At 41.6% G+C, this 27,566-nt stretch overlaps 1 protein-coding gene across 1 annotated transcript in view; it reads left to right on the top strand.

The window, feature by feature from the left end:
- The window catches only part of TTC7A (tetratricopeptide repeat domain 7A), a 267,779-nt gene that overhangs the window by 173,227 nt on the left and 66,986 nt on the right, over positions 1-27,566 (top strand). Inside the window, exons 16-18 of the mRNA XM_045011489.1 lie at positions 9,435-9,551; positions 13,760-13,857; positions 22,504-22,638. Of these exons, the coding sequence (XP_044867424.1) occupies positions 9,435-9,551; positions 13,760-13,857; positions 22,504-22,638 (350 nt within the window). The remainder of the gene's footprint in view (positions 1-9,434; positions 9,552-13,759; positions 13,858-22,503; positions 22,639-27,566) is intronic.

Consider the following 27,566-nt stretch of genomic DNA (forward strand, 5'->3'; position numbering starts at 1 on the left):
ATGGATATGTGTGTTTCATCTTGTCCTTAGCTCAGGGGTGCTGGAACAGGTTGGGCCAGAGGGCCATGGCTCCATCACATTTTACTGGTCATAAGGGTGAGCGACGGGGGAGGGGTGGAGAGGAGCAAGTGCGGGGCAGGAGCTTGGGGGAAGGAGTGGTGTGAGGGTGGGGCCCCAGGAGGAAGGGGCAGTGCTGGGGCGGGACCTCGGACATAGGTGCTGGAACTAGGGATGCTGGGGGTGTGGGGCAGCTTGAAGTGGTTTCCATTATATACAGGGTTTAGTTTGGTTCAATGGCCACGGGGGAAGAGGCGGGTCCTTGGGGGAAGGGGCAGGTGCAGGTGGTCCTCCCCCACTTTTAGGGAGCTTCCAATGCTCTTGCCTCAGCTAACCATCCTTCTGAATTCTTTGAGATTGGTAGCAATTGATCCAAACTGCCTCTCACCATTGGTAATTTTTTCAGTTAATTACTGTGAGGAGTTTGTGATAATCTTTGAGACCAGCTGAGTCTGGGATGCGTGACTGCACAAGCCAGTGACTCCCAGTTAGTTTCCTTCCCTGAGTGTGTGATGAGGATGTGCATGGGTTTCCATGAGGCCCACCATTTGCTGAACCCTTGTCCATGCTGGTTGTTTAAAGCAAGTGGTGTCTGACTTACAGAAACTTTTTTAAACAAGTACTACCATTATGGGCCAGTATTGCCAGTGCTTTACTTAAGTTAGGAAAATGCATAAGAGTTCCCTTGTCTCAACATTGGGAAGACAGAACTCTGGCCTTTCTCTTTTTGGAAAGTATCTACCCCAACATGAATAGTATCCCAATCTAAATCATAACGAACAATACTAATAGGTGACTTTCCTCCCTCTACCCCAATTTACTGAAGGGATTCTTTCATAGGAAGAGAGTCAGGTTAAGAGTTTTAGTGTCTTTTTCCATCATTCCCTTCCTGTAGAAAGATCTGCGTCCAATATTTTTTTTCATGAGTGGTCTGTGCCTCCTTTTCCCATGATGAGCTTCCACAGCAACACATGCTCTTGTGAATATAAGGCTGAATTATTGTAACTACCTCTTTGCACAGTTGACAGCAGGACAGCTCTGCTACTCCAACTTGCTTAGAATGCAGCAGCATGGTTTAATAACTGGTATGAGCAATCATGATCATACTCTGTCCGCCCTGTGTTATTTACACTGGCTGTGGGCAAAGTGGCAGTTTGGGTTTTATGTTGGCATTCTTTGATTTTAAAACCTGAACAACATAGAACCTGATTATATAGAAGACTTCTTCCCTGAGCCTCATTGGGGCAGCTATGTGTATTCTGACACCACCTTTTAGGTGTCCCATTGCTACCACTCAGGTCGTAAGAGGTCGCATCTTAACTTGGTGTGCGTAATTCTTTTTCCTGCAATATCCAACCCAGCTCATCTCGCCCCACTTTTTAACAAACACCTCAGCTCTTTTACTACAGATGTGTTTTTACTATAGCCACTTTTTGCTGTACATTTAATACCCTCCAACCACATATGTTTCCCTCTTCGTTCACATTGAAACTACTTCTGTGTGAATTTTAAAATGTTCTAATTCCACTTTTATTATGCTTTGATTATGATGTACAGCCCCTTATGAGCCTTGATGGAGAAAGATGTGCTTTATAAACAAAATTACAATATTTTACCTGAAAATAATAATTGCTTTGTACTGTTTATATTACCTGATTTATAGCTGGAGAAAGGGAAATACATGGTTCTGTGGATTACCACATCAGTTACATTAATTCTGTGGGAACAGAAATATATTGACATTCAGCACTTAACGGTCAGTACCGCCATATGGAAATTTAGGAGTCATTAAGTACAAATGTAGATAAACTCAGATCAAATTAGTGCTCAATATTCAGAGGTGATCAGAATCTGTATCCAATCCAGTCATTTGTTGGGAATAAACTATAAATACAGAGGATTAACAAATTAGATTATAACCCTTGTAAAGTCTGGATCCTCAGGGAAAAGTTATTAGCAAAAGCACCGGTGGCTGATATTTGCTCTCTTGCCTGAGGAACCAGTTACAGTTAAAAGCAAAAGTAGCATTAAGGTCAGTGGAACTTGGAACTGCCACTGCTTTGCTTTTCATGCTTTGCCAAAAAGAGTGAAGACTGAAAAGGCTTTTCAGGTTTACCACGTGAATATCTTGTGTACCCTGAAATTATAAGCAAAGAAAGAACTGAATGCAAGCCAAAGGGCAAAGGAGGAGTTGTGTGCACACTTCAGCCAATGATAGAGATGGATTTCTCTAATACGATTTCAAGGTGGCTGCAGCTGGTAAGATGACTGCTAAGTTATGCGACATCATTGATCTCCTACTTGGACAGAAATGGGTGTTTAAAATTAGACATACTTTTACATTAGCTTTAATTTGACCTCCTGCATATCACATATCTAGTCTAGACGCGATAAATCGATCCCCGCTGGATCGATCGCTGGCCACCGATCCTGCCGGTAGTGAAGACATACCCTTAAATACCCCTATATTAAGACCGAAGACTTTAGTGAGACCAAAACATTTCAGTACTCAGAAAACTAAGGTAGAAAACAGGAGAGACCAAGGTGCCACCAATGCCAGAGGTCCCTGCAATGGCAGGGAACTGATTAGGTGATCCCAGCAAGCAAACCACCCCCGTGCTGCAGGGGAAGATGAACCCCCACACACATCCCTCCCAGCATCCCTGCCAATCTGACCTAAAGGGAAATTCCTTCCCAACCCCAAATTTGTCAATCAGAATGACCCTGACCAAGTGAGCAAGACACAACTTCGCCTAATGAGCTAGTCCTTAGCATAGCTTTAAAAGGATTTTCAAAGAATACATACATTAAACAGTCCAATATTGAGCTTGAGACATGCCCATGTCTAGAGAGAGGTCTGGCCCAAAACTCCACATCTGAACTTTACAACTCAGTGACATAAAGCCAAGTGAGAAAACAAGCAATGCTGTTACAATCTATGGGGACCAAAAGTGATGGGGAATCCTAACACTAAATAAGGGAACTTTTTCTGTTTGTGTCTTGGTATTGACCTATCCTTTGTAAAATCCCATAGAAAAAGCATCCCACAGAGGTCCTTGTGCTTACCTATCTTTGTATAGCACTTTGAAATCTACTGATGGAAAAGTGCTAGATTGAAAGAGGCACTGTTTATTATTTAAAATGGTAAAGTTACCCAGTTACTGCTAACTTGGTCCTCATCAGAGCTCTCATCTGTGGGTTTATGATCCTAAGAGAGGCAATAAGTTTGCCTGAATTTTCTTGTTGCAGCCTTAATCATTTAAGTCACATTTTACATGCGACTTAAGAGTCACAGTTTAACAAATAAACAGTCAGTCTAGACACTTGCACGACCCTCTTCACTATCTGAGTACCTCACAATTATTTTAATAAGTGTAATTATAACTAATATATCTCTCCTGTAGGAGAAGTAGCAGGGGGTGAGGTGTACCTTGTTAAAGGAAAACCAAGTCAAAGAAATGTATTTGCATTTAGTTGTGGCCATGGTGAGGTTTATGGTCATTTTTATCTTGTATAGAGTGAGTTCCATAGTCTAGGTCCAGCTCCTATGAACGTTCCATCTTCTATACTCACAAGCCTCCCCATGTTGGTTGGGAGTTTCATAGCTTCACTGGAATATAACTGTTAGGACAGGTCATGTCTGGAAGGAAAATGGATCTCTCCGGTAGAACTCTAACGTAGGACTTTAAATATCAGGACAGAGAGCTTGAATTCAGCATTCAATTCTCCACACTCTTTTTCTATGCCCTCTTCTCCCACTCCTTGACATGTCCTCCCTTTTTCCTTTTTTTTCTTTTCTTTTTTTTCCCAATAAATCTTTTTTTTTAACCCCAAATTTTCAACACTTTGTCTCAGGGCATAGAAGATTTTTGTCGTAAAGTTTTTAAGAAACAGCCATGCATTTTGAGTTGTTATTTTTCCTTACTAGAATAGTTTCCACCATGAATATTGTTGTTTGTTGTTGTAGCAAAACATAAACTGATTATTGGTGGTGCAAGGCTACGTTTGTTAGATTATAGTGAGTTTCCCTTTTCAGGAAAATTATGTTCCTCCATATTCTGGAATTTCAGGTACTCTTTCATCATCTTATTAATTCTTCAGAAAACTATAATTTTCTTTCTTTGTGTTCTTCAGATTACTTCTCAGGTATCTAGCCACTGTCTTTATCCACTTCTACAAAGTACTTATCACATTGCTAATGGGTCTGATGAACAAAACAATGTAATAGTCACTCAGAAACAGGCCAAATTTTTTGGTGTTCTGCATAGGGAATCTAGAAAACTCTGCCTTGCTTTACTAATTCAATGGCTTGGTCAGCATAGACTTCAGTAGTTCATTCAGAGAAGCATGTAGCAACCAGATTTCTCTTGTCTCTGTGATGTGCATTCCTAAATGAGCTAGTAGTGTTTAAACACATGTAATTTTATCATTTTTTTAAAAAATCTAGATACAGTAAATCAGTATTTTAACTCTAATTAATTTAGATAATTTTCTACATATCTTGGGAGATCATATCACTGATTCTTTCTTCAGTGTTTCAAAAAATAGTGCAATATTTAGGTTTAGGATTTAGAGAATCCAGGCCACTAAACAAAGAAGACATTAACAGATTATGGCCCTGATTCAGTAAAACACCAAGGCATCTGCTTAACTTCAAGAACCTGCTTAAGTGGTTTGCTGAACTGGGGGCCAAAAAAGAGTGGTGAATGACAGTACATAAAGCTAAATTATTATGTGGTGCTCATTATTCTCTAATGCAGTGATTCTGAAACTTTTGTACTGGTGACTCCTTTCACATAGCAAGCCTCTGATTAAGACCTCCCTTATAAATTAAAAACACTTTTTTATATATTGAACACCATTATAAATGGCGGCAAAGTGGGGTTTGTGGTGGAGGCTGACAGCTTGCGACTCCCCCATGTAATTACCTTGCGACCCCCCTGAGGGGTCCCAACCCCCAGTTTGAGAACCCCGGCTCTAATGGCTTTTTGAGATTCCCAAGTAGTAGTATTTATTATTTATATTATGATAGCACCAAGAGATCTAATGGTGCTAGATGCTGTACAGACCCAGTAAAAGCACCATATTTAATATTCAGATTCCATTTATAAATATTTTATAAAGGCTTAATAAATACTTAATACATGCTTTAATGAATGGGTAATCCATTTTTATATATTAGAGTCCAAAAGGTTAATAGGTTGTTGATAACCATTGTTTATAACCATTCATACTCATCTATAACATCACCTACTGCTTATGGCTCTTTATAACAGTAGCACTTATGTCTGTAGCATGCTAATAACATTTATTGACCCTTTATAAACCATTTAGAAATTGAACACCAGTAAAAGGCAGTCATCGACCCAAAGAATTTAGAATCTCACTTTAAGGCAAGATGTAACAATTGGTGAAGGAGCACTGTAGTTCAAACAGAGACTTATTTTTTTCTTTAGGATTTTCGAGCAGTACAAAGGGGATATAAGAGAAGCTGAGGAACTAGATCTGTAAGTTCAGAAAACCCTCAAGAGTATATTTGGGCATATTCTGCAAGTGCAAGTGAAATCTAACTTTAAAGCTCTGTACAAACTAATCCATCTATCAAAATCAATCATGTAAAGAATTAATTTGAAATAATTAACATTGTCATTTATTTGTATTGTGGTAATGACTAGAGGTTCATATTTGAGGTTGGGACCCTTTTATTCTATGCATTGCACAGACATAAAATTTAACAAAAGAAACCTACATTAAGGATCTTACTATCTAATATAAAATAGAAGAACAGCTACCAGTTATTTTCCATCATTATCTTCCCTGGGATTATTCTCATTAGCAAAAATGATCTGCGTATCTTTCTCTCTCTTCCTACCTATGGATACTAGCAATTTGCCTTAACCAAAATCACTTTGTTTTTATTTCCATTGAGTAACGGAATTATCAGTTTCAATACTGATAATTGCAATACTATTTTAGTATGTTTAATCTGTTCTGAGTCTACTCAATTAATATTGAAAGCACCCTACAAGAGTGCAATAAAAATAATATTAACAAAACACAATAAAGTCCAGTTTATGCACACAACTTTTATTTCTGTTGATGGGTGTTGCATGCATACTCCGATGGGAAACTAGACCCATTGGGTTCATTTGTAGCAAGAGTATTTCTATCTTCAGAATAAAATCAAGAGCTAGAGATCAAAGTGACATTGTCATCTATTTAATTTGAGTGTTTTCTTCTTTATTGTTGTAATAACCTTTGAGAAGCTAGGAAATATAATTAGTCTTACATACTGATTTCGTTTCCACCTGGCAACCGTTATGTATTACTGCATCTCTAGTGCGTCTATTGTCAACATAGCTTCCGTTTCTTTGTGCCATTTATGTTGTTCCCCTTTGTGCACCAGCCTCATTAATGATATTATAACATAATGTGAACAACTCTTAACAATGGTTAACTGTTGCAGCAGTTAACCTAGTATTGGTATCTTTAAGATTCGGTAATGTTCCACTGCAGAAACAGTTGCTAAAGAGTTAAGTGTTTTTTCTACCCTTGTGTGCTTGTGTCTCATGATTGAAGATAATGTCCTGCTGAGACTTAGTAATTGGGAAAAAAACAACTATCTTTCCTGAAATAGAACATTGCATATTCATCCAAGGAAGCTTTCATACATTGGGTGTAAACAAGTAAGTGTTCTAATAATGAGAAGAGAAATAATTGCATGTATTTGTCTCTTTAGTGTTTAATTGCTGTGTTAAAGCATGTTATACAGTTCGTTTATCTGTGTGTGTAACTACATTAGATAGATATGACAGAGAAAGGAAACACTGTTATCATATCCTCGCTTTATAGCATCTTCATAGGTATGGCATCAGTTGCTTCATCCCAATGTTCCTTTATTTCATTAATATTGTATTTGGTAGTTTGTAACATCCATGACTGTAGAGTCCCCCACTGATTATTGATCTTTGTCCTCGCTTTTCTGGTGTGTATCATGTGACTCCTCCTGCTCAATAGATTTCTGAAAACCTCATCCATTGATCTCTACATCAGGCCCAAAACTTACGTCTGAGCTAGAGCACGTCTTCTAGAAAGAGATACAGTCTTGCTTTATAGACCATGATGGAGAATCCGTCACATCCTTCGATGATGATCTAATGGTTAATGTTCATTGTTAAAAATGTGCATTTTATTTCTAATCTGAATTTATCTAGATGTGGCTTCCAACCATTGGCTCTCATTATGCCTTTTTCTGCTAGATATAAAGAACAATCTAATATAAGAAATCTCTTTCCCGTGTAGGTTCGTGTAGGCTGTGATCAAGTTACTACTTAACCTTCTCTGGATAAACTAAATAGATTGAGGTTCTTTAGTCTCTTACTAAAAGGAATGTTTTCCAGACCTCAGATCATTTTCCTAGCTCTTTTCTGAACTCTTTTTAATTTTTCAGTATTTTTTAAGTATATTCCAGCAATGGTCTCACTGAGGTGGTAGACAGAGGTAATACTACCTCCCTACTCCTATTCGATATTCCCCTACTTTTATATCTGATGATTGTGTTTGCTCTCATAGCAACAGCTTTGCACTGGAAGCTCACATTCATTTAGTTATCTGGCATGACCCCCTAAGTCCTTTTCATTGTCAGTGTGTTCCAGAATACAGGCCTTCATCCTATAAGCGTAACCTACATCCTTTGCTCCTAGATGTATGACTTTGTTCTGGCTCTATTAAAACATGTTCAAATACACCCATCTTACCAAGGCATCAGCCTGTTCCCATTACTATCACTCCCAATTTTTGTGACATCTCCAAATTTAATTTTTCAGCGCACACTTTGTAACATTTGTGGTTTTCTTATCATCCATGGACCAAATCCTAAAAGTTGATAAGCATCCATGTTTTAGTGGGAGCACCTGATTTTAATGGGAGGCTCAGCATGTCTCAGCACTTGATATGTTGTTACTAGCATTTGTTAAGCTCAGATCAGACAGAAATAATGGTGGGTGAGTGAAGCAACCAGAGGAAATATCCCAGGGAATATTTGTTCCTGGCTGCCTTTTCTCACTTAAATTTGTAGCATGGGAGTCTTGTTGGATCCTGACTGCTTCAGTAAGTTTGGGTTTAAAATTGCTACAGTTTCTTTTAGTTGTGGACTTCTCCATAGTGATCCATGTCATCTCCAGACTGAAATGTACTCTATTTGGAATTACATCTGAAGGCCACATGGAAACTTTGATTAGTGCAGAATGTGACTGCCCACTCTGCATATTACTGTAGATCTGTGCTCCATAGTCTATGTTGGTTAATTTCCAAGTGCAGTTGAAGGTGTTGGTTTTGATCTATAAAACTACCATGGTTTGGGTTTTGTCTGCTTTTGAGACAACTTGTCTCTGTAAAGTCAGTGAGGTTCCACGTGGGCATAGGGTCCATCCTCACAGTTCTGACTGGAGGACCAGGGACCTATTTTATTACTGTTGTATTTTAATGTACATCTATTTTAGATGAATCCGCAATCGTACTGAATTAATTAGAAATTCAGTATTTTTCCTTGATTTTACAGTAACATATAAAGGAAAGGGCTAAATTTAAATCAGTAAATAAGAAACTTAGTATCTCACCAATTAAAAAAACAAAGCAAGTTAAGTGGCATTCTAGCAGCAACTGATAGGTTGTGTCAATAATGACTTCTTCATATAACCTCTCCATGCCCTAATTCTGCTGCATGTCATCAGCACTCTGTGAAAATACAGTTTCTCTAGGAATAAGAATAGAATGTGCAGTTATATTAGCTAGGACAAAACTATCAACCTTCTTGCCTCAGGGCATAAGATGATCACCAGCTAGGATCAGAAAGAAATGTTTCCCTTCTGCGGATAGGACTACATAATTGGTCAGGTGTAAACGGGATGGTTTTGTTTATTACTCACCTTTCTCTGCAATGTATGTTATAAGCCAATGCCATAGGAAGGATCCCAGACTAGAAGGATCATTGGTCTTGGCAACCTTTGCATTATGGCAATTCTTATGAGGTTTTTTATGCTGTCTAAAATAAAAGATTCACGGTGTTTTTAAATACTGGTTAGCTTTGAAATGCATTGTTTCTAATACTGCATTGTTAGATCTGCCCCACCAATGTGACTGTGGTCAGGGAGTATTGTCAATGCTCTGATTTCCTGTGGGATATCAAACTTGAACTAAAGAGAAGTGTCTCATATTCTAGTGAGGCTATTTCCCCCACTCCACCCCCGAGCCAGATGTACAAAGCAAGTGACAATGCTATCTGTTGGGAGCAAGCCGGAGTGTTGATGGATCTGTGTACTCTGTGCATGAGACCCTGGCAAAGTCTAGTGATTTCTTTTTTTGTGTGTGTCTTGTAGCTTACTCTTCACCAAAGTAAAGCTAGAACGAGTGCATAAAGGACCTGAAGAAGCTCTGGTGACCTGTAGACACATGTTGCGTATGTGGCAGATGGTATATAACTTTTCACAGCACAGGTAAGTTTTTTATGTGCAGTCTGACAAATTTGAGCTTTGAAATGGAGATATAATTAACATATGATTTAATTTTCAAGATATTCTGCTCTGCAGAAAGGCAACAAATAATACAAATTTTAAAAAATACATAGTAAAGCCAAGACCTTAAGAGTTATTTTTTTATATAATTCCAACCTTCATAAAAATAAGGATTTGAGGTTAAAGAATCACTTTGTGGCCAAATTTTTCAAAATTAAGCATCTAAATCCACACTTACATGGCCTGACTGTTTCTAAAATGCCAAGCACCCATCAGCTCCCATTCAAGTCAATGGAGCTATGTTGTTTGATACCAGCAGAGGATATGGTCCCACATTTTTTCCCCAAGAAAAAGGAAAAATCTTGAGCATTCAAGTTACTAAGTTGATTGTCTCTTATCACACAAGCCTTGCACACTGTATCACTTTCAGTGTCATTGGTGGTACTTAGGACATATTATCCCACCACTGGATAAAACTGTAACCTTCAGAAATGTTGCGGGGGAAGAGGGGTAAATTGCTAAGAATCTGCAGGCCTCAGCAGTTTGTGTATGTATTTACATACACTTTATAAAAGAACTATACATACATAAATGTGTCTGCTTAAACTTGTATCTTCCTTGAGGGATTATTAGAAACTGCCTACAGAGTTAACTCACCAGCAATTAAAATAGACCAAAAAAAGCGGTCATTAGAAAGTGAGTAGAAGAATCAGCTCTGACCTGTTCGGATCATTATTCTCCACAGGCCTCAGCCTCCACAGGACAGGCCTCAGTAAATAATCTTTACTCACACAAATGGTCCCATTGAAATGGGACTTGGTGTTTTTTTCGCAAATATTTCACACCGTTTCCAGTATGCCCTTGTGTTAGGCCAACTGCAACAGGGTTGACTAAGAGCTTTAAAAATATTATGGGTAGGATTTTCAAAGGTGTCTAAGGAATCTGGGTATTAATCCTTTGAAAATGCCTTCCCACATTACTAGGCATCCAGTCTTGATTTGAAGACGTCAAGAGATGAAGAATCCACTGCTTCCATTGGTAGTTTGCTCCAATGGTTAATTACACTCGCTGTTTTTAAAAAAAAAAAGTGCCTTATTTCTAATTTGGATTTGTCTGGCTTTAACTTCCAGCCCTGGGTTCTTGGGTATGCCTTTCTCTGCTAAATGAAAGAACCCTTTAGTACCTAGTATTGTCTCCCCATGAAGGTACCTATATACTATGATCAAATCACCTCTTGAACTTCTTTTTGATAAACTAAACAGATTGAGCTTTTTAAATCTCTCACTCAAAGGCATTCTCTTTGTTTCTCATTGTAAGGCATTTTTTCTAGTTCTCAAATTATTTTTGTGGTTTGTCTCTGCACACTCACCAATTTTTCAACATCCTTTTGAAAATGTGGACAACAGAACTGTACACAGTATTCCAGTGTCAGTTCACTAATGCCTTATACAGAAGTAAAATCACCTCTCTACTCCTCCTCACTATTACACTGTTTAATACATGTAAGGGTCGTATTAGCCCTTTTTCGTGAGAGTATCACACTGGAAGTTCATGCTGAGTTGGTTGTCCGCTATGACCCCTAGATCCTTTTCAGAATCACTGCTTTCCAGGATATAGCCCCCCATTCTGTAAGTATGGACTGTTTTCTTTGTTCCTAGATTTAGAATCTTGCATTTGGCTGTATTAAAATGCATTCTGTTTTAATGGGCCAAGCAATCCAGATCACTCTGCATGGTGCCCTGTGCTCGTCATTATTTATCACCCTGCTGATCTTTGTCATCTGCACATTTTATCATCTGTTCTATGTATAGGGATATAATGTAGTATCTCAGGTATCACTGCATGGTAACTGCTGTCAAACATTGACTTCTTAATGGTGACTTCTACCTACATACAATATTCTACCTCACATCAGTAGTGTGTTTAATGTAGTACTCCTCTACGTGTACTGCGCCATAAGCATAACATTGCTTTTAGGCATCAGTCAGTAGCACAAGCAAAAAAGATCACTGCAGATGCTCTGTAGATACCTATATAGATAAGACAAAGATGCAAGAAGAATTAGGTCTTTCTTTCCGTTGTTTTAACACTTAAAATTAATAACAGCAATTCCAGATGATATATCAAAGTAAAATTGAGCCTGTGGGTTACCATGGCCCAGTTCTTCAATGAGCTCTGTGTGAGAAGGTCCAAATGTTAGCATGGAGTCCCTTGGGGGTTCAGGGCCCATGTGAGGAATCTCAAGTAGGATTTCAAAACCTCAGAAGAAACTACTTAATACTACTACTGTGAGCACCACTAATAATAATAATATTAATAATAAAAGGCCTTCAGGCCACAAATATGTAGCAGGCAAAGACAGTCCTTAGTTATATTTCACTATTATAAAGCTGATCTGTAGTGATGGGAGAGTCAAAAATAAACCCAGAACACAGGCATGAAATATCAGATGAACCAAAATCTCAGAATGCAGTCCATGCCCGAGGATTGATTCAACTCAAAGATAAGGCCTCCAGATCAATTATGCTTCCATGGTAACTTTATTAATGTTCCTGAGATAAGTATTAACTGGATAGTGAGCAGTGTACTCTGATGTGTGTCTGAAAAGAGTGGCAAGAAGCAGCTACCTTTCTTTTTAATACTTTGCCCTTTGGTGAGTGGTGAGAGCAGACATCATCATCCCTCTGTTCTTCTTTGAGTGATTGCTCATGTCAGTTCCAATTAGGTGTGTGCGCGCCGCATGCATGGTAGCCGGAAGGTTTTTCCCCTAGCAGTACCCATTCAATCGGACCGGGCATCCCCTGGGGTCGCGCCTTCATGGCACTGAATATAGGGCCCTGCCGACCCACCGCCACTTCAGTTCCTTCTTACCGCCTGTGACAGTTAGCCGGAACGCTTGTAGCTCTTGCTTTGCAAGTGCAACTTCCCTAGTATCTTGAACATTTGTCTTGTAAATAGTTTTTAGATAAATGTATAGTTTTAATATACACCTCTACCCCGATATAACGCTGTCCTCGGGAGCCAAAAAATCTTACTGCGTTATAGGTGAAACCGCGTTATAGGAACTTGCTTTGATCCGCCAGAGTGCGCAGCCCCGCCCCTCTGGAGCACTGCTTTACCACATTATATCGAACTTGCTTTGATCCACCGGAGTGCACAGCCCCGCCCCCCCAGAGCACTGCTTTACTGCATTATATCCGAATTCGTGTTATATCGGGTTACGTTATATAGGGGTAGAGGTGTAGTGTTAGAAGTGCTCTAATCATGAAATGTGTTTTGGTTCTTACCCACCTTCACCCCCCCAAAAAAACCCCACAAAAAATAACTATAAATGGAGTTCTGCTTTGACATAATATAGGAGGGGATCTACCTGGCAAAATATTCCATTTTTTTCCTCTGGGATAAGGCCCCCCTTCACTGCTGCTGTTGCAGATGCCTCTGGATAAGACCATAGCTGGATGCAAATGTATGTATCATAAATTGGGGACCAAGAACTCTTCATAATGTAATACTTTTTTAAGCAGTAGCCTTTCTCCTTCTTCTCTGTTCAGGCAGAACAGAGGGTGAGAGAAAGGTGCTAATCCTCTTAAAATGATCAGTTAGCAGGTATGTGGTAGGAGACAATTGGTGCAAGAGGAGTGGAACTGCCTTCCCTATGAACCAAATCCTCATGCTAGCACCAGCTCTGAATCGATGCAGAGAAGCAGTGGTCCAGGCCACTTGTGCCGCCTTGTGGTGTGCTGGAGGGTCTATGCAGCAGAGAATCCTCTGACCCTGATTCTAGCCAGTAACAATGTTCCCGTGAACTAATCTGCAGAGACCCTCACAGATCAAGGATGCTGGGGCTTTCTGCACAGAACCCAAAGCTAATCAAATAAATTAGAGATGGCAAAGCCCTGTTAGAGCATCTTGTCCATCCCCTGCCTGAGCAAGACTGCTTCCTACTGTAAGTATCCTTGAGAGCTATTTTCCACTCCACTTTCTTTAGTCTAAAATGATGTTTCAGCATGAACAATTTTCAGATCTTGGAGAAAAATCAGCAGAACTCTTTCCCCAGTACATTTCAACAGCCACTGCCCTGTACTGAAGGGTACAGCTATCAAATCTAATGGCCATTCGATTGGATTACTGCATGTTTTGGAGACCTAATTCTGTCAGTGGCCACCTAACACCATCTTGTTTCCTTACAGTGGCTCTGAGAAAGAAAGCAGTGTGACTGAAGTGCCGATGATCAAAAAGCACAATGGGATGCATCTTTCTCTCCCTGATGCACATGATACTGACTCTGGTGAGCAAAATAATTTTAAAAAAACCTTCTGCTTTCCAAAAGCAAATGCATATTTTCATAAGAGAGAGAAGGTGGTGTTTTCTAGTGTTGTGGGCACCTGCTCTGGGAGTCAGGCATTTTGAATTCTATTCCTGATTCTGTAACTGCCCTGGTGTGTGACCAGGGCAAGTCATTTCACTTATCTCTGCTTCAGTTTCCCCATCTATAAAAGGGACATAATGATACTTACCTCTTTTGGTAAAGTACATTGATATCTGTAAATGAAAAGTGCTAGATATGAGCTTCCTGTTAGTACTAGTAGGTGAAAGTCCATGCTGTCATATGGGTATAATTTATAAAGTTATGTGTTTTAAAAAAAATGGCTGAGAACTTAAAAACTGGACGGTAACAGGCAACATATCCCATTGATGATTCAACCTGGTGATATTCTGGACAAAAAGAGCTCTCAGCCATGCTTGTAGCTGTTTCCATCACAAACTTAACAGACAATATAGGCTCTAGAGTGATGTTTGGGGTTATTGTCTGAGGCGGGGGGCTGTGCTGGGAGATTTGTTGGCAAATGGTGGGCATGTGCTGCCATGAGGGGCTATGTATATTTGGAGTTATTGTGAATGCTGGTTGCGGTGTTGTGTGGGTGGTTGTGTTAATTTGTGTCTAGGAGGATTGTGCTGGGAGAGTTGTGTCAATTTGTGTGGGTGGCCATATGAGAGCATATGAGAACTGGTGATTCTAACAAACTTTACAACTACTCCTTCAGACACCAGATATTGAGCCCACTGAGGGGGAAGTTATGTGAAGGTCTTGAATCCACTACCCAATGCAAACTGCATGTTGTAATGTTTTTAGCACATGATTATGCAAACTTACGCAGAGAGAAGCATATTCCACTGTACATGGCTTTTATAGATTTAACAAAAGCCTATGACACAGTTAGTCGGTCAGGGCTTTACATAGTTCTGAAGAAGCTTGGTTGTACACCTATATTGCTAAGCCTTGTGAAATCCTTACACGATGGCATGAAGGCAACTGTAATGTATGAAAACCAGGAGTCTGACTCATTTAACATCAACAGTGGAGTGAAGCAGGGTTGGATACTGGCTCCTACATTATTTAATATTTACTTCTCATTCCTGCTTTGGTATGTGTTCTGTGGTGTTCGAGAGGTGTCTGTCTTAGCACCAGAGATGACGTAGGTTTGTTTAACATGTCAAGGATCAGAGCTAAAACGATGGTGAAGGAGATCACCATAAGGGACCTGTTGTTTACAGATGATGCAGCCCTTGTGGCTCACAGTGTTGATGCCCTACAACATCTTATTACCCAGTTCTCTGATTCATGAAAAAAAATTGGCTAGCAATAAGCGTGAAGAAGACTGTTCTCAGGAACCAAGACTCTTCAGAACCAGTTCTGGATGTCACCTTAGATGGTATTCATCTAGATGTTGTTGACCAGTTTTGCTACCTTGGCTGTACTGTTCCGGCAATGTAGATCTTGATGCTTAGCTCACTAGTAGAATCAGCAAAGCAGCCAGGAACTTTGGTCTTTTGCAAAACAGAGCCTGGAATAATAACAAATTGTCAACTAAAAGGAAAATCTCTGTTTATGAAACATGTGTTATCCACTCTTCTGTATGGCTCAGAAAATAGATGACTTACACCAAACATACCAAAATACTAAACAGCTTTCGTATCAGATGCTTGCAAAAAAATTCTTTGAATAAGATGGCAAGACAAGGTGACAAATGTGGAAGTGTTAAATCGTGCTCGTATGTCATTCATGGAAATGTTGATTAGTAAGAAAAGACTCAGATGGCTCGGACATGTCAAGCAAATGCCGGGATCCCTAAGAGTGTGCTATACTCTGAAGCTCGCAAAGGGTCTAGAAAGAGAGGCAGACCGCTGTGCAGATTTCAGGATGCTTGTAAGGATGACTTTGTATCCTTTGGCATCTCTGTGGATGATTGGGAAAGGAGTGCAGAATGCTGCTCTGGTTGGTGGAGCCAGCTTGTAGATGGAGCGAGGTGTTGCAAGTCAGACTGGATCAAGCTTTGTGATGACCGGCATCAGAAGAGGAAAGAATCTGCTGCTTGGATTCAGAGCGTTGCTAGTGCCTGGGTGTGCCCTACCTGTGGATGGGACTGTCACTCGTGCATCAGACTCAGCAGCCATCAGAACTCATTGACACATACACCGTGCTCTGTAAAGAGTGACCGTGCCATTGACCTGATGCAAACTTTTGAAAAATTCATAGAGGAGGAGAAATGGCTGTATTCCCTGGTGCTGAGGAAGTAGTTAACATTTAGAACAGATAGTTTAAAGGTGAGAACTTCCCTGGCTTCTCCCATCCTTGCCCTTATAAGTAAATCATTGGGTTTATCTCAACAGCACTCTCTTGATTACAAAAAAAGAAAAACAGTGGCCAGGAAACAGTTAATTTGTGTTCACTACAAGGCCTGATGCTGGTGCATGCTCAGTGGTCCCAACTCCGATTCACTTAAGTAGGGTAGATGATACTCAGGGTGGCTAACCTGTGATGCCGTCTGGATAGCCATGGCTATGCTTCTATTTTTAGTGCAGTAGTTCTAATTGAACTAGCGTGGGTATGTCTCTCTGCAATGGAAATTACACTCTCAGCTGCAGTGTAGACTTACCCTTGGAGAGAAGGATATCACATGCAGAAAACGGCCACTTATTTTGTGCCAAATCTTTCAGTGTTCATAGAATCATAGAATCATAGAATCTCAGGGTTGGAAGGGACCTCAGGAGGTCATCTAGTCCAACCCCCTGCTCAAAGCAGGACCAAACCCAACTAAATCATCCCAGCCAGGGCTTTGTCAAGCCTGGCCTTAAAAACCTCTAAGGAAGGAGATTCCACCACCTCCCTAGGTAACCCATTCCAGTTCTTCACCACCCTACTAGTGAAAAAGTTTTTCCTAATGTCCAACCTAAACCTCCCCCTCTGCAACTTGAGACCATTACTCCTTGTTCTGTCATCTTCTACCACTGACAACAGTCTAGATCCATCCTCTTTGGAACCCCCTTTCAGGTAGTTGAAAGCAGCTATCAAATCCCCCCTCATTCTTCTCTTCTGCAGGCTAAACAATCCCAGTTCCCTCAGCCTCTCCTCATAAGTCATGTGTTCCAGCCCCCTAATCATTTTTGTTGCCCTCCGCTGGACTCTCTCCAATTTATCCACATCCTTCTTGTAGTGTGGGGCCCAAAACTGGACACAATACTCCAGTTGAGGCCTCACCAGTGCTGAATAGAGGGGAATGATCACATCCCTCGATCTGCTGGAAATGCCCCTACTTATACAACCCAAAATGCCATTAGCCTTCTTGGCAACAAGGGCACACTGTTGACTCATATTCAGCTTTTCGTCCACCGTAACCCCTAGGTCCTTTTCTGCAGAACTGCTGCCCAGCCATTCGGTCCCTAGTCTGTAGCAGTGCATGGGATTCTTCCGTCCTAAGTGCAGGACCCTGCACTTGTCCTTGTTGAACCTCATCATATTTCTTTTGGCCCAATCCTCTAATTTGTCTAGGTCCCTCTGTATCCTATCCATACCCTCCTGCGTAAAAAAAAAAAAATAAAGGTAATAATTGGAGATATACCAATCTCCTAGAACTGGAAGGGACCTTGAAAGGTCATTGAGTCCAGCCCCCTGCCTTCATTAGCAGGACCAATTTTTGCCCCAGATCCCTAAGTGGCCTCCTCAAGGATTGAACTCACAACCCTGGGTTTAGCAGGCCAATGCTCAAACCACTGAGCTATCCCTCCCCTCCACATCTCTTAGTAAATTGTGTAGGATTAAGATATATCCTCTTCAGATGGATAAAATGCATGAGAAGCTTAGGATATGACCTTACAAGCATTTATGCGTGTGAACTTTACTCATGGAATTCATTGCGGCCGCTCCTATGTGCGTTTGCAGCATTGAGCTCTTAGTGTATATATTTATAACACTGTAATCTTATCAATTCTGTGCTCATCTATTCATGTAATTTTTAATCTGTTTATTCCATTTCCTTATATTACCTTCTGCTATGATGAGTCTCCATACTTGGTTTAAATCCACTTTTCCGTTGTCTGCATGAGGCAGGGTCATGCAGTATGAATTTGACTTATTGAAGATAACAAGTCAAATTCGGCACTAATGTAAGAGTGTGCTACTTCAGTTGACTTACAAGGGAGTTAAGGATGTAGTGTTTTCAAGAACAGACCTTTTGCAATGAGGCATTCTAGCCCAATGGATAGGGGCAGGGACTCATGAGACTTGGGTTCTATTCCCATCTCAGCTATTGCCTCAGTACATGACTTTGGGCAAGTCACTTAAACTGAATTTTTTAAATTTTGTATGCCTCAATTTTTGGTGTCTAACCTGAGAAAACTAAGTTGACTTAACCCCTGCACCCTCCACTGTAACTGATGCTGACTACCTTGTTGAAGGAGCTCTGATTTGGGATCTTTCTAAATCATGCTCTTTTTTCCTTCCAGAAATCACTTTTGTGACTGCCACATTATCAGGGGAAAGGGGCATTACTGACATACCCTTGAGCCATGCCAATCTCCAGAGATGATTTCAGCACTTTCTCTCACACTCACAAGACTTGTACTGTGTACAGTACATCTATAGGCAGGGAGCCCTTTCTCCTTCCTCTCCAATGGCCAAGTTTCAGAGTCCATAGGGTGTGGAGGTTGTTGTTGCTCCCAATGTGGAGGGTGGGTGATGCTGCAAAGACCTGATTTATTCCATGCACCCTGGCAGATTTGGGGAAAGAGTTCCAGAGATCTCTTTTTGTTCCCCATGTGAAGAAGGGGAAGAGAGGCTGCTGGGCTCAGTGCCCTAGGTTGAGTCCCTTTAGTCATAGTGGAAGGCCCTGCAGCCTCAGCTGTAACTGGTGCTGATTGCCTTGATTTTGGATCATTCTGGAGCAGGCTCTAGTTTCCTTCCAGAAATCCCCTGGGAATATATTACAGTGGAATGGTAATGTTCAGTCATTTCACACTTTCTGGAATCTTCACTGCAGGGAGGATTATTCAGATTATTTGACACTGCCCTCTCTTTCAGTTATACCACTGTATCTACACTGTCTACACTAGCACTTTTGTCAGTATAATTTATGTCACTCCGGGGTGTGAAAAAACACAGCCCAGAGCGTTGTAAGTTACACTAGTAGAAGCCCCTGTGTGGACAGCGCTATGTCGGCAGGAGATGCTACAGCCGCTCATTGGGGATGGTTTAATTATGTCGACAGGAGACTTCTCTCCCATCAACACAGAGCAGCTACACTGGCAGCTGCATTGGTACAGCTGTGCTGCTGCGAGCTCTCTAATGTAGATATGGCTTTAGTTTTGCTGCCAGGAACATTAGCTCCTCCTTGTTTTCTTCAGCTTCTCCTGACTGGAGAAAAGCTCCTAACTAAATTCACGGAGACCAGTCAGCTGCCTTGCTGTTTCATTCTTTTTCTGACTCGCGATACCATTTTGATTGTCCTCCACTGACTGATTTTTCACAGACAAATATTAAACTTGGTTCTTGGTCCCACAATGATCTTAGAAAAATGCTTTATAACTTCTTTAGATGTATTTATATGACTTATGCAATGAGTAAAAACAGTTTTCTTATTTTTATGATTCCTTCTCCAAATGTGAGGAGAATTTACTGCAAGATGTACTTTATGGTCTGTCTAGTGAAGCTGTTAAAAAAAAGAGACTGCAGTAAATAACTAATTGATGTAATAATGTATTACTCCAACATCTGCATGTTTTGGGGCATGAAAATAAAATTATGAGGTGTGGGATTTCGGTGCTTTTTTTGTTGCTTTATTTTATGTAAGATTTACGCTTCTATTGAAAGAGACAGTTTTGCACTTCTCTTGCCTTCTGTCTAAGATCAAGGATACATGAGCTTACCATGTGGGTATTTCCTCTGGCAGGAGACTATATCCTACTCTTGCATAGGAAATGATTTTGTGATCTCTACTTTATTAATGTTGTTTATTATTTGTATTATCATTGCATCTACCGTGATCCACTTATGTTGTTAAGTGTGCACGGAAGAGGGAACAACTATAAATTAAGAAAATGTGAAAGCGACTCAGCTTATTAGACACTAACAGCCTTGTGCTACAAAATGCTGAGCAACCTTAAGTCCCTTTGACTACCTTGCAAGTTGAGGAACTCAGCGGCTGGCAGGATCAAACTCAAATCACATACTTTACTTTTATTTGAAACTATCCAACGAATACATTGTAGGGATAGAGAGAGAACTATATTTTTGAAGTACAACTGAGAGACGATGTTCCTAGAAAGTCTGCTTTGAAATAGATGGATACTTTACTAGCTTATAAGTGGGCGTTCACCTGTATGGCACAGCCTGAACCTCGACAGAATACCAAAATTGTACTGAAGTGGTATGGTCTCCCAGATCTGTCTCAGAAGGAGATCAGGGTTTCCCTAGGCTCTGGGGATGTGAATGAAACAGACTCATGTCTGCCCTGTCAGTGTAATCAGAACAGGTCCATAATTCATGGAATGGGCTTTTTAAGTAACATGCTTCGAAAAAGACACTCTGAGAGGGGACAGTCTTGGGAGAGAAATATATAATTGCATACTGTTTTTAAAGCATTCAGATAATGTGATGATGGTCACTAATTTAAGAATCAGCATAGATTGATTGCAGAATCAAACCCCCCCCCCAAATAATTTGAAGCCATAATTATTATATTACCACATCGTCATCTCTCTGGAACAGTAGGCCAGGAATGTCTTTGAAAATACGTAGGAACTTAAAGAATGCATTTAGGAAGAGAACATTTACATTTTTAAAGTGAGTTGTAGGGCGTGCATGCTCCAAAAGCATTACAGGACTGTTTTGAAGTTTTGCTGCTTAAAATGAATGACACTCAGCAGTGAGATAATGGAACAAATACGTCCCATAGCAGTGCTAACTTCCAGTTTTGTGTTTGGATTATCCTCAGATATTTATGTCTCACGGGCTCTGAGTTATATAAAAGCTATGGGCCAAATCCTGCCCTGTGCAGCACAGGTGTCTTAGAAGGCAAATGGTCATAGGGAGCATCTTACTCTCCTTCCACTGAGCAACATCCACTGAGTAGGGCAGGATTCCAACTCTGCTCATGAGAGCACTAGACGGGGGATCAGGCTGCTGTGCCTGCTGGCACTCCACAGCCCCAGTGGATCGTGATCTGCTGGCAAGGGAGTGTGGCTTGGCAATCTGTGTGCAGCGTACTTCTGCTGGGAACGCAAGCAGTTCTTTTTAAAAAGACAGCAGTGTATGCCTCACCACAGGTTTTGTACCCATCTGTCCCCTCCATTGCCCTGGACCATCCTGGCGGAATGTCGCTAGGTAACAAAGCCTGCACTGCTCCTATCATGTGGCTCCAGAAAGCCAAGACAGGGTATAACCCTAAGATCATTTGGTCTGCAAGGTCAATACTTAGCAATGCATTAAGGAATAATGTTGTCTGTGCAACAGCTTCTGTCACAGCAGCTCTTTAGGGAGGTATTCTGAGCCTTAGTCACATTTACCTACTTTCTTGACATTATTTTAGAAGCTTAAAACCAAACTCTGATTTTGGATCAGGTTTATTTTTCCTCCCATTTTATAACGTTTTCTTAGGTGATAGGCATCCTGGTACTCCCTAATACGCATGGGCACATGATCCTGCTCATGCCCTGCTCTGGAAACCTATGGGCACTCTGTCCATGCACTTCTTTAAGGAACAGTGTTTGATACAGTATTCTGTTTGCAGAGATGGCAATTCTGAAGGTATTATGCTTACATAATAGGATAGGACATATTAAAGGTTAATATAGTCAAAATTCTGAGCTTTTTCCACTACCCAGGTTTAAAAGAAAAATCAAGCAGGCGTCTAAACCAGTGGAATGATATTGATGTTACTTGAAATGTACATGCTGGGTGAATTGTTCTAACCAAATTTGTAATATTTTACTGAGATTTCTTATTAATAGTCCATAATCTGTAGTTTGACAGTGTGTTTGTAAATAAATCTGATTATTAGCGAGTATTTTACCATAGCTTTGATTTGGGAATTGTCCTTTCCAGATGATCAAAATACGGTTGCGTCCTTGAGGTTGCTAAGCAGACTTTTGTAAAATTACTGGCTGTGTCTTATGGCTAGTCTACACTGGCAAAGCTAAAGCACTTTACCTGACAGTGCTTTAACATGGCTTGTGTAGTCGCAGCAGAGCGCTAGGAGAGAGCTCTCCCAGTGCTCTAAAAAACCCACCTCCACGAGGAGCGCGTCTCCCAGCACTGGTGCACTGTCTATACAGCGCTGAAACTTGCTGCTCTCAGGGGGGTGTTTTTTCACACCCCTGAGCGAGAAAGTTGCAGTGCTGTAAAGTGCCAGTGTAGACAAGCCCTTTGTTTGTTTGTTTGTTTTTAGCTGCAGCCCCTGAGTAATCCAGGGGTCTGAAAATTAATCTGTTACAAAGTACAAAGATGCAGGGTCTGATTCTCCTTTCTGTTACAACAGTTTGAAGTCATTGGAGTTACACTAGCATAAAACTGGCACAGTGGAGAGAAGAGTCAGACCACAGTCTTTAATTAGCCATGGAAAAATGATGGATTATAAATTCACTGTTGTTTTGTTTTTAGGCTCACAGCGTGCCTCTTCTCTTGCTGCTTCACGACTGGAACAGGCCATGTCTGAAGTAACTATGCAGAATACTGCCCTGAGGCAAGGACCTATGCAACTATGGACAACTCTTGAACAAATCTGGCTACAAGCTGGTATGTCTCGGTGTTTCTGCAATTAGTCACCCTGCAGAACTTAAAAAACAGAATGAAAGTAACAAAATCTAGAGCCATTTGCAAATATTCCACTATGAGTGAGCTTTTGTAAGTGAATTTATTCCTCTGAGGTCCTTCTTCAGGGCTGACTCTGATCCCACCGTTGATGATGATGATAAGATTCCCATTGGCTAATGTGGGAGAAGGATGAGTTGCTTTCTCTGTACATTTTGTGTGAGTTAAAGTACCGTTCTTGTAAAGCTAACCACATCCCTCTTGTTTGCGGAATTCAGAGGAATCAACTCATCCTGCTATTTGATAGTCTTGAGGTTACATAGAACAAAATAAACATTGCTGGGGCAGATTCTCAAATGATGTAAATTGTCATAGCTCCATTGACTTTAGTTTTAGTAATAGCATTAGTTATATCAAATACATCAGGATTTTTTCAACTTTTTGTATCTCCATTCATCCTTTAACATACAGAAAACTCTTCAGGCTTCACACTCAGAAGTGTTTTTAAAACAAGGTAGAGGGCACATTTTTATTAAAAACGTACTTATTAGTGGAGGCCGTCTGATCCTTTTTTGCTGCTACTTACAGGGGAACTCGGCAAAAACGTATTGAATATTCTTTCTACCAGGGACAGCTCAATCTTTGCCAAGTCTTAAGTGAAAATTATTAAACATGCATGAAAAAATCCTCTCTTCATTTTCCCTTTCCTTGCTTGACTATAAGAACACAAGAATGGCCATACTGGGTCAGACCAAAGGGCCATCTAGCCCAGTATCCTGTCTTCCGGCAGTGGCCAATGCCAGGTGCCCCAGAGGGAATGAACAGAACAGGTAACCATCAAGTGATTCATCCCCTCTCGCCCTTTCCCAGCTTCTGGCAAACAGAGGCTAGGGACACAGCCCCTGCCCATCCTGGCTAATAGCCATTGATGGACCTATCCTCCCTGAACTTATCTAGTTATAATATCCTCAATCTCTTGAGGATAGATAGGTCCTTGTCAGTTTGACATAGAGAAATGACAGAGAAATCATGTAAGAGCTCATGAAAGGAGAGAGAGGGCTAAGAAATCCACAAGTTGGGATTGATCTCAGGACTCATGAATGGGTTATATATAGGGTTGCCAACTTCCTGATCGCAGAAAACTGAACACCCTTGCCCTGACCCCTGACCCAGCCCTTCCCCAAGGCCAGGTCCCTGCCCCGCTGCTTCTCTGAAGCCCCAGCCCTGCTCACGCCATCCCCCTTCCCTCCATCGCTTGCTCTCCCCAACCTTTGGTCATTTGCTCATTTTCACTGGGCAGGGGTATGGGTGCAGGCTCTGGAATAGGACCGGGGATTAGGGATTTGGGATGCAGGAGGGGGCTCTGGGCTGGGGTCAAGGGGTTCAGAGTGTGGGAGGGGGTGAGTGTTCCAGCTGGGAGTGCGGGTTCTGGGATGGTGCCAGGGATGAGGGGTTCAGGGTGTGGGGAGGGACTCCAGGCTAGGGCAGGGGGTTGGGGTGCAGGAGGGGGTGAGGGCTCTGGGGTGGGGCCAGGATGAGGGATTTGGGGTGCAGGAGGGGGCTCTGGTCTGGTCAGAGTGTGGGAGGGGGCTTCGGGCTGGTGCCAAGGGGTTCAGAGTGTAGGAGGAGGTGAGGCCTCTGACTGGGGGTTATAGGTGTGACACCCTGGCACCCCAATATTCACTGCTGTCATGTAATTAGGATGTATTTTGTACGTAGTATGCCTTGTGGGGTATCATTCTAAAAATCTCGATCTGCTAGACATTAATACCTTCTTGGATTGTCTGTGCTATCGTTGTATGTTAAGTTATGAAGTTTGGCTATGTATGTGTTACTGAAACCTGTTGTGAAACTGTCAGTGAGAAAACTGTCCAGGTTGCTGGCTGCTAGCAGGTTGCAGGTAAGCCAAGGAGAGACCTCACTCTAGAGTGCATAGGAAGATGTGTCCTAGAGGGAAGCCCAGAGGAGGCTGATGGAGTCCTAGAGACTGCTGCGGTGGGTTAGGGTTCTGTGGGCTCTGTAGCTGGAGGCAAGCCCAACTCAAAAGAGGGAGGAGGGCGTAGTGCCTACCAGTGAAAGGACTGTTCTGGCTGTTAGCTGTGAGTCCTGAACAGGGGATAGATCTCACTCCAGAGAGTACAAGGGTGTGTGTCTTAGAGGGGGCCCAGAGGAGGAAATAGAAGAGGAATTTGGGGAAGTACAGGAGTCTCCTCACTGATTACAGGGAAGGGTTTGCCCAGGACAGATTTGCTGGGTGGGCATCTGTGCTTCCAGGCACTCAACCTGTGGCTCAGATTTTAAGAGGAAACTGTGTAACTGACCTCCCAAAGGGGAGCAGTCGTACAATTAACCTCTTGGGATCAGAGAGAGGAATGGCAGAGGGTACCCCAATCCAGGTCCCACTTTTGCAAAATGCTGTTCCTGATGTACTTGTGAAAACTAACTCTATCTCTTTAAGACAGGATGAGAATCTTATTAAAGACTTGAGTGAAAGTGAAAATGCTAATAACCCACTTGAGAAAGGGGAGGAGGAAGCAATCTCTGGGGCGGGCGGGTAAAATCTACCAAGCAGCTAAGGAAAAGCTCCTGAAGATCACATCCCTCTAGAAGGGGGTGGGAAAAGTCCCAATTCTTGGAGTAAGAATTACAAAGAAACCGTAGGAGGCAGAAGGGATTTTTTGCATGGGCATAGCCCTGGAGATGGAATGCAGCTCTACAGGGGCCGGCCAGTGCCACGCTAGATCCTCTTAAATTCTTACCTCTCCAAAGCCCCAAAGACCTATATGAACTGAGAACCTTCACTAAAGGGAAAGAAAGACCAGTGGCCGAAACATAATATGGTTCAGGAAGGGGTTGAAAAACACAATGGGTATTGAACAAACCGGACTGTCTAAATAGAAGACATGGTATGATAAACATACCTGGAAACACCCAAGCAACCTTAATTCTGCCCTGTACTGGCACCACAGTCCAATCTTCCCTTCATATCTAAAGTTTTATCCTGTAAACCCTCACTATACTGCACAATAAAAAGATTACAAGATGAGACCACTAAATTATAGGATATATTTGTGTCAAAGGCTTCAGAAATTTCACAAACAATGGAGGTAGACATCTTAAAAGTTAAAATCCATTCCATTGGTAGATTGGCCATACCAATAATCTTCTCCCATCTCATCTGCATCATACTTATTGGAAGGAATTAAGCTATCTGTAGTGTATGTAATCTTAAATCTGAGAGTGATCTAGCTTTATACATTTACTTATGTGTAAACAAAGAGCTATTGCATCTATTTGTATGAATGGTGACATCGGTTGCATCAGTTATTTACATATCACATTCTTGGGAGTCTGAAGCCCCTCAAGTAGATAGAGACGTGGGATGAAATCCTAGTAAAACTCACATTGATTTCAGTGAAGTCAGGATTTCACCCATGGTGCCATTCATAAAGAATGAGAATCAATTAATTAATTGTTAAAAGTATTTTGTTTTTGACAGTATGTGGCCTAAAGAGGGGTTGGAGTTAGCTCAACAAATGTCTAATAGGCGTTACAACAGACCAGAATTTGTGTTTACTGATTAAATGAAACTGCTGCTTATGAATGGGATTTATCGAAGATTTGTTTATAAGGGCATCTTTAAAAGGAAACTAGTAACGCCAATTGGGCATTACAGACAGAAAATATGGGTGTAGTGTTAATGAATAACTGTCAACACATTTATACGTATCTATAGTGGCACTATGGAGACCAAAAGTCAAACTAGTTGAGTTTCAGGCTTCTTGCAGCCAAATATTTTGGCTCTCTCCCTTCTTCACACCCACTCCCTCCAAAGATAAAAAGGTAATATGTTACATTCCATGGGATAAGGCATTACTGGACTGGGGATGAGGAGAGCTGGGTTTCATTATTCCCCACCCTGCCAGTGACTCTCCATATGACCTTGGATAAGTGACCTAATTTCTTTGGACCTCAGGTTACCTATCTCTGAAAGGAGGAGCCTGCTTAGCTACCCTTGTGAAAGGCTCTGAGATTTGTGGATTAGAAGTGCTATACAAGTACTAAAAGTGATCTTGTTTTGTTGTTGTTAATATTCATAAATCAGTGGCTAAACTAAGCACTGTTTCCCCACTCCTCCTCATTATAATAAGCTTGTAGCGAACAGAGGCAGATTAAGATTTATTAGGGCTCTGGGCACAAAGAATTTTTGGGCCCCCCACGTGCCCCTTGCCATGGGGCCGTGCCCCCTGGGCCTCCTCTCCCCTGAGGCCCTACCCCCGGCCAGGAGAGAAGCCAGAGCTGAGCTGTGGTAAGAGCTGCAGCGCTGCCCAGGGAGCCCAGGTTGCTGAGGGGAGCCCAAGGGCACCAGAACCTTTGTAAAAGTTGGGGGGGAAGGCCAAAGTGGTGGAGGAATCCCCCCCCATTGCCCCTGGGCCCTGCTGCCTCCCTTACCTCCCCCCACAATTGCCCTAAGCTCCCTTCCATGGCCTCACATCCCAGGCCCATCCTGCTCCTTGCCTCTTGACCACAGCGCCTCCCTGACCATGGCTCCCACCCGTAAGGCCGGCCCTGTGTTCACCTTATTTCCGAACTCCACTGCCTTCATGGATTGGCATCAGGAGACACAAGCCAAAATTAAAACTCCCAGGCTCAGAGTGGAGCAAGATCGAAACAGCAAGCTATTAGCCTTAAGATTTTACACTCCTCCTTTAGTGGCCAAGATTAATGGTCTCAGTATATTAAGATGCAATCCACAGGGCCATAATGACAAGATTCACATTAGAGAGACAAGGTGGGTGATGTACTGTCTTTTATTGGACCAGCTTCTGCTGGTGAGAGAGACAAGCTTTCAAGCTTACAGATTTTAAGAAGAGCTCTGCATAAGCTCAGAAGCTTGTCTCTCTCACCGACAG

This window comes from Mauremys mutica, chromosome 3 (assembly GCF_020497125.1).
Source record: "Mauremys mutica isolate MM-2020 ecotype Southern chromosome 3, ASM2049712v1, whole genome shotgun sequence".
Classification (NCBI taxonomy): Eukaryota; Metazoa; Chordata; order Testudines; family Geoemydidae; genus Mauremys; species Mauremys mutica.